The sequence below is a fragment of the Alexandromys fortis genome, unplaced genomic scaffold, assembly GCF_014885135.2.
Source record: "Alexandromys fortis isolate MF-2015 unplaced genomic scaffold, M_Fortis_MF-2015_v1.1 scaffold_296, whole genome shotgun sequence".
NCBI classification, from domain to species: domain Eukaryota; kingdom Metazoa; phylum Chordata; class Mammalia; order Rodentia; family Cricetidae; genus Alexandromys; species Alexandromys fortis.
Window position 1 is genome coordinate 319246 of NW_026068172.1, and position 10963 is coordinate 330208.

A 10963-nucleotide genomic window follows, 5' to 3' on the forward strand; every position below is an offset into this window, starting at 1 on the left:
GGGGAGGGGAGGGGAGAAGAGAAGAGAAGAGAAGAGAAGAGAAGAGAAGAGAAGAGAAGAGAAGAGAAGAGAAGAGAAGAGAAGAGAAGAGAACAGTTTACTTAAAAACAAGTTTGTGGGGCTGGAGGGCTGTGTTAGTGGTTGTGAGCACTTGCTGCTCTTTCAGAGATCTGAGTTCATTTCCCAGAGCTGCACTGGGTGTCTCATAGGAGTCTGAGACTCCAGCTCTGGGAATCCAGAGTCCTCTCCTGTACACACACACACATGCACATGCGCACGCCCGCCCGCGTACACACACGTGCACACATCCGCACACACACGCACACACATGTACACACACGCATACACACACAGGCACACACATGCACACACACGCACGTACGCACGCACACACATGTATACACACACGCACGCACACACAGGCACACACATGCACGCACACACACATGCACACAAACACAAATAAAAATAATACATCTTGAAAAACAAAACCAGGCTTGGTAAGGCTGAGGCTGTACCTTGGTTGGTAGGGTGAGTGCCTGGCCACAGAAAGTCCTGAATTTGATGCCCAATGCTGTCTAGCATGAAGGGCTGGAGCATGTCTCTTATCCCTGCACCTGAAAGCGGGGGAACTTGAGCTCAAGACCATGGTTAGCTACATAGCAAGGTCAGTGTCAGCCTGGATTTCACAAGACCCTGTCTGAGCAATTGAGAAATTCTGTAGGAAGCTAATTGTCTCTCGCCGTGTCCCTTGTTAAAGGGGAGCATTCCAAGCTTGCTGAGAACAGGCTTTGGGAGGGAGGACATTGAGACCAGCAGGAAATGACCCAGCCAATTCTCCATAGCAACGACAGGTCAGGTCCACCTCTGTCACTGACTGGCAGGGAGCTGGGGGAGGTGGAAGTGGAGGAGGGTGTTGGGAATTGGGCAGAATGGCAGCCTGTAGCACTGGCCCAGTGAAGGCTGGAGTGACAGGAAGACAAGGGGCAGAGGGAGCTGACACCACCTTTGTCAATTCAGCAGCCTAGAAATGCAAATCCCCAGCAAATACAGCTGCCGGAGCCAAGGCTGAGAGGGGCAGTAGCCTCCAGTCACCCCCCCCCCTCCCAGTGGACAGTGTTAGGTGTTAAAGTGACAAGCACAGGGCTTTGTGAGCCCTAAGTGTGTAAGATTCCCTTTCTGTCACTGTTTTGTTCTGATAGTGCAGGGGAAGGACCCCAGGGCCTCACACATGTGAACCAAATGCTCTACCCCTGAGCTATACCCCCAAGTCCTGTTTAATCTATTCTATTTGCTTATTTTGAGACAGCATCTCCCTGTCTTTCCCAAGCTGGCCTTGAACTCTGGACTCAAGCAATGTTCTTCCTTCAGTCCCTGAAGTAACAGGAAGCACAGGTGTCAGCCACTTCACCTGACTCATTGTCCCCTTTTCTCTGAGCTTGAATTCTGTCTCTTGATCAATGACAGGAATAGTAGAATTCCCAACCTAGCTCCTTCCTTATTTTCTTTTTTCAAAAATGTTATTATTATTTGGGTGTGTGTGTGAGATGTCCTTCTGTATATGTGCTGCTTTTACTGGTTGATAAATAAAGCTATTTGGCCCAATGGCTTAGCAGAGTAAAGCCAAGCATGAAATCAGAACAGAGATAGAGAGAGTAGGCAGAGTCAGGGAGATGCCATGTAACTGCCGAAGGAGACAGATGCTGGAACCTTACCCGGTAAGCCATAGTCTCATGGAAATACACAGATTAATAGAAATGGGTTAATTCAAGATGTAAGAGCTAGCTAGAAATACCTGAGTCATTGGCTGAACAATATTGTAATTAATACACTGTATTTCTGTGTGTGTGTGTGTGTGTTTTCTGGGGGGGGGGGGCTCTGTTCTCTGCGTAGCCCTAGCTGTCCTGACTCACTCTGTAGACTAGGCTGGCCTCAAACTCAGAGATCTCAAACTCAGAGATCTGCCTACCTCTCCCAAGTGCTGGGATTAAACATGTGAGCGACCACAGCTGGGCTGCATGTGCTATTGTTTCTTTAATTATGTATACACACAATGTAAACACGTGTGTCTGTGCATTGCAGTACCCTCAGAGGCCAGAAGAGGGCAATGGGTCTCCTGGAAATGGAATTATAGGTGGTTGTGGGTTGCCTAATGTGTGTGCTGGGAACCAAACTCTGGTCAGATAGATCAGCAGCAAGTCCTCTTGACCACGGAGTCATCCCTCCAGCCCCTTTTTTCCATGTGCTATACGTGTGTGCATGCTCATGTGTGTGTGTGTGTGTGTGTGCACGTGTGCACAAGTGTGTGCCTGTGCGTATGGAACCCCAGGGTCAATGATGTCTGCCGTCTTCCTTTACTCCTCCCATCTTGGCTTTTGAGTCAGGGTCCGTCAGACTGGCCTGCACAACCACTGTGCTCTGGGACTGGACCTGTCTTTGCCCGACCACCATGTTCAGACTACAGTCACACGCCACTGCACCCAGCTTCTATGTGGATCCTGGGGTCAGAACTCAGATGTTCATACTTGCAAGGAAAGTCCTGCCCTTTCTCAGGAGTCTATCAAGAATGGAGTTGGGCTTTCTGCCTCCTCTGCCACCATGGCACCACAGAAAAGCTTGGGGAGAAGGGGACCAAAAACTAGAGGCTGCTTTTTTTTTTTTCAAGACAGGGTTTCTCTGTGGGTTTGGAGCCTGTCCTGGAACTAGCTCTTGTAGACCAGGCTGGTCTCACAGAGATCGCCTGCCTCTGCCTCCCAAGTGCTGGGATTAAAGGCGTGCGCCACCACCGCCTGGCCGAGAGGCTGGTTTTGAAGTTCACCCTGGAGTAGTTGGAGGTCATGGATGCTGTCAATTCCAAGCAGTCTCTCCAGGAGAGAATCGAGGTGAACTGGAAAACTGGGAATCTTGGGAGGAGTGACCATTAAACAGCACAAGAACAAGGTCATTGTTGCTTCTCAGTGTCTTTCTGAGAACAACAGTCTCTGAGACAGCTATGTGGTATTGCCAGCAACAGAAACCTACGAGCCGGGCAGTGGTGGGCACACCCTTCGTCCCAGCACTCGGGAGGCAGAGGCAGGCGGGTCTTGAGGACAGCCTGGTCTTCAGAGCAAGTTCCAGGCCAGCCAGGATTGTTATACAGAGAAACACTTCCAGAGTAACCAGGAAAAAGAGGACTCCAAGGATTAAGACACATTGGTCTGGACTGTTTTGTATAAATTCATACATAACATTTAGGAACAATAACAACAATAAGAATGGGGCTGACCTTTAGAAACACTGTCTTGCTTGGCAGGGTGACAAACACCTTTAATGCCAGCACTTGGGAGATAGAGGCAGGTGGATGTCTGTGAGTTGCAAGACAGCCAAGGCTACACAGCAAAACCCTGTCTCAAAAGACCAAAACCACCAAGAAGAAGAAGAAGAAGAAGAAGAAGAGGAGGAGGAGGAGGAGGAGGAGGAGGAGGAGGAGGAGGAGGAGGAGGAGGAGGAGGAGGAGGAGGAGGAAGAGGAGGAGGAGGAGTAGGGGGGAGAAAGGAAGGAAGGAAGGACTAACGAAAGAAAGAGAAAAATGGATGGAGCTGGGGGGGTGGCAGGGACGTCCCCCAAATGGTTTGGGGGCTAAGGCAGGAGGATCAGGTCAAGGCAGACTTTGTTTCGAAGGAGTATGGAGAGGGCTGGGTGATGGCAGGTCTCCAAGATCTTGTCTGTAGCATGAGGCCCTGAGTTCCATCCCACGAACCCACACAGAAGCCAGGCTTCGCCGGGCAGTGGTGGTGCATAACTTTGACAGACTTCTTAGCCTGCTGCCCTCTACGCTATCCTGGGCAGAGACTACAGCAGATCCTGGGCCCCTAAGCTACAGAACTCTTTAAGGTGGGGGCCACATTTAGTCACACCTTAAGCTTTACTGTGCACAGGGACTGGGAAATCTGTCACCAGCTTTTGGTCAAAGTTGTACTGGACTTAAATATGCCTGAACTAAGGCCAGACTCCAGAAGCCTAATTCAGTGCAGCTGGCTAAGTTTTGCTGAACTGGGTTTCCTTCTTGCCTCTCAAAGATATTTCTCTACTGACCATGGTTTTGTAGGGACCCCCCACAGTGGCACACGCCTTTAATCCCATCACTCAGGAGGCAGAGGTAGGTGGACCTCTTGGAGACATAGCTCAGTAAGTAGTGTTTACAGGTCACTTGGCAGAGTACCTGCCTAGCACACACGAATCCTAGGGTCCAGATGTATCACTACACACCTGTCACCCTGTCACTTGGGAGGTGGAAGTAGGCGGAGTTCAAGGCCATCCTCAGCTACACAGTGAATTTGAGTCCAGCCTGGGCTAAATGAGACCTTATCTCAAAAGACAAAACAAAACAAAACAAAAAACATTCTGAGTTTTGAGACCCAAAGCTAAAGCACCAAACAGATGACAAGGGACCGTGTGACTCTGGAGAGATCACAGATGCTTACCTCAAATGTCAAGCCATGTTTCCGGCAGAAGCTCTGCACCTCGGGGTAGGCAGTGCACTGCAGGGCTTCTCGCTCTGCGTCCATATCTGAAAGGCACAGCCCGAGTGTGTTACAGAGGAGATCCCAGAAGTCTGTTCTGCCTCTACTGAGTTCTGTCTCATCAGACCCTTGCAAGGTTGGAGTCTTAAACACCAAAAAAAATACAGAAGAAGAAGAAAAAAAAGAGGAGGAGAGAAGGGGGAGGAGAAGAAGGGAAAAGAGAAGGAGGGAAAGAAAAGAAGGAGGAGGAGGAGGAGAAGGAGGAGGAGGAGGAAAGGAGGAGGAGGAGGAAAAGAAAGAGAAGGGACCAAGATGACTCTGCCCACCTGCCCCACAGGACAGAAGGAAGAAACAGATCTTGAAAGCTGTCCTGACTTCCACACACGTGTGCTGTCCTGGTGCAGCTGTAACTCTTTCCCCAGAAAGACCACACACACAAAATTGATGAAATTTAAAAATTATATGGAATCAAATCAAAGAATCCAACTGTCTGGAACACCTGGAGTTGCCTGTGTGAGTTCCACAAATATCACCACCCAAGACACCCTCAGGCCCGGCCCAGCAGGGTGAGCCCGAGCTAAGTGAGGGCAGCCGGATAAAAGGTAGGTCAGGGAACATGGGTGGATGGGGCCCTCTGGACCCAGCCCGGGAGGTCACGTTCAAGTACATGCTGATCTATTCCAGGCTCTGCTTCTAACACACTGAAAAATTATTCCCAGCTCCTCTGAAATGCAGAGTGAACCAGGTGTGACTGTTGTGCTGACACAGAAGCTAGAGCCTCAAGTTAGGCAGAGGCTCCACTCCTGAGCCACGCCCCCAGCCCCTCACTGGGGATTCTAGGCAGGGGCTCCACCTCTCAGCCACGCCCCCAGCCCCTCATTAGGGATTCTAGGCAGGGGCTCCTCCATAACCCAAAGTAAGTGACTCAAAGTATCAATCAGACTCTAACTTGGGAGCTGCCAGGATGGGGAGTCTGGGGTTCATTTCCTACTCGCTTGTCCCGTCCCAATCTGTTTTATCAGCTTTAGAGGCTATTTGGATGTGTTCATAAAATTCTTATCAGATACTAAGTTCAGGCTCTCGTGCTGAGCATGAGGATTACATCAAGAGACACAGCAACGTCTGAAATCAGGGGCTTGCATGTGACTCTACCATCTGAACTTTTCAGGCATATGCAGAGTTGGGGAAGCCTGTCAAGCATGTGTGGGGACCCCAAGCTCAGTCCCCAGCAGATGAAAAGAATACATGCAATCCATGCAGCAGACAACAGTGACTCTTCAGCGGTGTCACCAGTCACTTTCCACACAGCCGTTACCAAAATATTAAACAGGGTTACGCACGCCTTTAATCCCAGAACTTGGGAGACAGAGGCAGATGGACCTCTGTGAGTTCTGGGCTAGCCTGGTCTATAGAGTGAGTTCCAGGACAGCCAGAGCTACACAGGAAAACCCTGTCTCGAAATGTTTTTTAAAAAGTGAATAAATAAAATAAAAATTGAAAGGTAGCACATACTCCGCACTGGGAAGAAAACCCAGCAACACCCAAAGCACGTGTCTTCTAGCAACCTGAGATCTGAAGGTTAGCTCTGAACTTGAAGACGTTCATCCAGATCAAACTGAGAAAATGGACCATTAGGTGTTAGTGCCCTATGGCACGTGTGCTTGGTGACAGTGCTGTGTGCTTAGTGACAGTGATGTGTGCTCAGAGACAGTGCTGCATGCTCAGAGACAGTGCTGCATGCTCAGAGACAGTGCTGCGTGCTCAGAGACAGTGCTGCATGTTCAGAGACAGTGCTGCATGCTCAGAGACAGTGCTGTGTGCTCAGAGACAGTGCTGTGTGCTCAGAGACAGTGCTGCATGCTCGGTGAGAGTGCTGCATGAACATGACTGTAAAAGTAATCACATCATGGAAATTGGGAGCTAATGCAGATCAGGCATTTTCATGCATACATGGTTTTACTTAATGTGAAGAACACACAACTGTGTGCAGCTGTATGCAGCTGGTACTATCACAAAGCTCTTAGCTTGGTTAGAGGGAGAACCAACATACAATTAAAGCATGGGGGTACTGAGATGGCTCATTGTGTGAAGGGGCTTGCCATCAAGTCTGAAAGCCCAAGTTCAATCCTGGGACCCACTTGGAGGGAGGAGAGAACCAGTTCCTAAAAGCTGTCCTCTGCATGGCTCGTGTGCACCCCACACATTAATACATCTATGAAAATAAGGCGGACCTAGGAGTGGAGCTCGTTAGTAAAAGTGTTTGCCTAGCACAAACTGGGTTTTAAACCCAGAACAACAGCATAAAAAATGAATAAACAAAAGAATATTTTCTAAAAAAAAAATCCTTGGGCAGGAGGTTAGGGGTGTGGCTCAATAGAGAACACTTGTGGGGCAGACACGAAGCAGCCCCTTGTCTGCACGCAAGTCCCCACCCCAGCTCTTAAGTGAGTGCGAGATGCTGGGCTCTTCCTCCTGCGACTGCCAAGCACACACAGGCGAAGCGTAAGAGTAGCACACACAAGACACTGCTTGTGACCATTGGATGCAATATCAGGCCACTCACAGGACTGCGTTCAACTGTTCATATGATGAAGAAAAGAGCAGAGGACCCAGGAGGACCCCGACAAGGGTTCTTATGTGGGTCACCGGCCTATCTGTATTCACACACATCTCTTGGAGGACCCCGTGAGGCATAGCCATCATCAAGAGTGTCTACTTGTCTCTGGCCCCCAACTTGCCCTTACCTGAGATGGCAGAGCTGATGAAGATGGCCACACTGCTGCTGGGAATGGGTGCTGAGAGGGAGCCCGCCTGACCCTGGAGAAGCCGCTGGCGAGTGCCAGGGCTAAGGGGGCCCACATTCATGCTTCCCATCAAGGGCCTGCGACCCATGCACCTCACACCAGTGGCCGAGGAGTTCCTCTGTGAGGCTGGCCAGGCACAGCCATGTGGAAGAGGGGGTGTATCCCAGGCTCTGTGGGCCCTTGGTTACTTGTTGCCTTGGTCACCCCAGCATTCCTTGGGGTTGCCTAGATGCTGCTTCCACTCTGCTTGTCTGCAAAGACTAACAGGATATGGAGCGGCGGCTTTCCCGGGTTGCTGGATGTTGTTCTTTAGGCACCAGAGTCTTCTTCCAGCTTCTCATGGAAGCTTCAGTAGTTGCCATAGCAACCATGGTTCACAGCTCTGGGCACCGGAGCCCAGGGACCAGACAATCTTTCCAACACCAGGCTCCCCTGGGGCCTCTGTGTAAGTTGAGCCTGAGCCCAGATGTGCAGAAGAGACCAAGGGTTTCTGGGAGCCATACGTAGCCCTGGCATTAGGGCGAGACTCCTCTTTGTGCCTCTCATAAGCCAGTGTTCATGCACCATGAAAGTAACGCAAGATGGTTGTCTCACCTGGAGCCTTAAGCTGCCCCAGTGTCTGCAGACATTTATGATTCTCAGGAATAGGAGTGCCAGGAACTTCAAGAGAGTGGAGACTCTGCCTAGGATCCCCCATTGAGGGGCTGGGGGTGTGGCTCAGGGTGGAGCCCCTTCCTAGAATCCCCAGTGAGGGGCTGGGGGCGTGGCTCAGGGTGGAGCCCCTGCCTAGGATCCCCAGTGACTGGTGTAGATGGTTCAGATGCAGTCTGGTTTCTAGCCTGCATAAGACCCCAGACCAGCGGTTCTCTACCTGTGGGTCACGACCCTTTTGACAAACTTCTATCTCCAAAAGTATTTACATTCTGTTTCATAACAGTAGCAAAATTGCAGTTATGAAGCAGCAATGAAAATAACTTTATGCTTGGGGGGTCACCACAGCAAGAGGAACCTTCCCAAAGGGCCGCTGCATTAGGAAGGTCGAGCACCACTGTGCAAGACCAACTCTCAGTGACAGGCATAGACGGTTTCTCTTGTGGCGAGAGCACAGCCTCCTCCATTGTCTTCTTGGAATGTGGAAGCGTCACGCCTCCTGGTCCAAGCATCTGCCCTGTCTTTGTGAACTGAGAGCAAACGCCCTCAGGTCACCTGTTTTTCATAAGTACTCTGTCAGGAAGCATCATGGGTCAACGAATGTCAATGTAGCCATGGTGACAGAAGAAGGCCCTGAGAACACACGGATTTGCAAGGTGCCAAATACAGAATGCTTGATATGTGCACTATATTATATTGTATGGTATTTATATGAAATATTAATATGTACTACAGGAATGGCTTGGTGTGATGCTGTGCCTCACCTGCGATCCCAGCACTCTGGAGGGTGGTGAGGCAGGAAGGTCGTGAGTCTCGGATTGACCTGGGTGTATAGCAACATCAGTCAGTCCCCAGCACCTACACAGTGCCTTACCTGTGGCACTGGTAACTGGTAGCTCCAGTTCCAGGGGTTCTGACACCCCCTTCTGGCTGCTGAGGGCACTGCACACGTGTGGTGCATATATGTACATGTAGGCAAAACATCCACTTAAAATGAAATAAATAAATCCTTTAAAAACAGAGCAAAACAAAAGAAAGCTGGCAAGAGAGATCAGAGGGTAAAGGTGTTTGGTCCCTGGAGTCTGCGCAAGGCTATGAAAGGAGCATCCCAACACACACGAGACCAGCTCACGCTCCAGCTCCACAAGCCGTTAACTGACCCCTCTGGGTGTTACAGGAGGCTCCTAACTCTTTGGTCTTGATCTTCCCCACAAGAGCCCGGGTTTCTTCACGTGCTCGGAACCTGGCCTGCTCAGTTTCCTCATGACACTGAGCCACTCTGTGGGAACCTACCCTCACTGCCACCAAAGCCCACACTCAAAAATATGTCCTGACTCGGTGCCTCCCCGGGGGCAGGATTCCCCATTGGTTAAGATGTCCTGGCCGGGCGGTGGTGGCACATGCCTTTAATCTCAGCACTCAGGAGGCCTCCTGTAAATCCGAGGCCAGCCTGCTCTGCAGAGCGAGTTCCAGGACAGGCTCCAAAGCTACAGAGAGACCATGTTTCGAAAAACAAACAAACAAACAAAAGCTGCCCTGGTCTGAGCAGGCGTGGTGGCGTAGCTGTAACCACAGCACTAAGGGCTTGCCAACATGCTCCAGCCCCTGCCCTCGGCACCCTACAGTCCCAAGTCAGAAGGTGTGTGTGTGGGGGGGGGGGAATCTTATGAACTGGTGAGTTCAAGGTCAATCAAGGCTCAGTGAGACCAAGGGGGCGGGAGTGGGGCAGCTGCCGAAGCTGGAGCAGCAACAGCTCAACCCCAGCCTGGGTTAGCATAGCACATCGAGGCCAGCCTGGATTATATGAGATCCTGCCTCAAAAAGGCAGATGGTAGGGGAAGAGAAATGAGGAAGAAGGGAGAAGGAAAAAAGGGGGAGAGAAAGAGGAAAATCCATTTCTAGTTTAACTTCAGGGCCTTTACACATTAAACCCAATCTGTGTGACTCACATTCGTTCCCATTTTCAGAGCGGAATTCCCAGTCTTCTCTGAGGTTTCCTGAAGGTGCTTGACTTGATGGCCCCTTCCCGCCACCTCCGTGAAGGCCACCCTGTGTCCTGTGCAGTGGGTACTCATGCCCCGTGTCCTGTGGGGTGGGTACTCACACCCCATGTCCTGTGTGGTGGATACTCACACCCCATGTCCTGTGCGGTGGGTACTCACACCCCGTGTCCTGTGGAGTAGGTACTCACACCCCGTGTCCTGTGGAGTAGGTATTCACACCCCGTGTCCTGTGGGGTAGGTACTCACACCCCGTGTCCTGTGGGGTAGGTATTCACACCCCGTATCCTGTGGGGTGGGTACTCACACCCTGTGTCCTGTGCAGTGGGTACTCACACCCCGTGTCCTGTGGAGTAGGTACTCACCCTCAGGGTGCTCATCTCTCCATTTTCAGTTGCCCGGGGAATGTGGGTTCCACAGATGCACGCCTGGCTCTCAGTAAGAGGCTTCATGAAGAATCTGTGCCTCAGTGGGTTCTTGGGCAGCCACCCATCATTTTGGCTCCCGAGTGTTACTGCAGACACCTCAACAAGAGTGTGTGTGGGTCTTCCCCAAGCTTAGCGCCCTTTGCAGTGCCTGCTCCAGGCTCTCCTGGGGACGCCAGCTTCCCTCTTACTGGCAGGCAGAGCACCAGCTCCGAAGTCCCTGGGAGAAGGAAGTTGCCTGGGCCCAGAGCCACCGTGAAAACAAGGCTCTGTCTTTCCTGGTAGCTTTTGTCTTAGGTACTTTCTGGTCACCCCACCGAGTTCTCCCAGCAACTGGGATAAAGGAAAGGAACTATGGAGCAGCCCGGGCTGGGCACCTGGCCAAGCCCGGTGGTTAACTGTTGTGTGCCAGGTTTGAAGGCTCTCAGCAGAGTGTGCCCTCTATGGAGGGGGGCGTTGCAGGCTGCTGGTTGGTTTGTATTTGTCACCAGCACGGTGAGGAGAAGCTGTGATCCTATCCCAGGACTGCGGGATTGTTGCTCTTCCTGAGGACCCGAATTTGGTACCCAGCGCCCACATCA

At 51.2% G+C, this 10963-nt stretch overlaps 1 protein-coding gene across 3 annotated transcripts in view; it reads right to left on the reverse strand.

The window, feature by feature from the left end:
• The window catches only part of Nwd1 (NACHT and WD repeat domain containing 1), an 89070-nt gene extending 78363 nt beyond the window's left edge, over nt 1-10707 (reverse strand). For all 3 annotated transcript variants that reach the window (XM_050128402.1, XM_050128401.1, XM_050128400.1), the window contains exons 1-2: nt 10323-10707; nt 4464-4549 (exon numbers count right to left, since the gene is read on the reverse strand). In XM_050128402.1, the coding sequence (XP_049984359.1) occupies nt 4464-4547 (84 nt within the window). In that variant the 5' untranslated portion in view covers nt 4548-4549; nt 10323-10707. The remainder of the gene's footprint in view (nt 1-4463; nt 4550-10322) is intronic.
• Between the last annotated feature and the right edge of the window lie 256 nt (nt 10708-10963).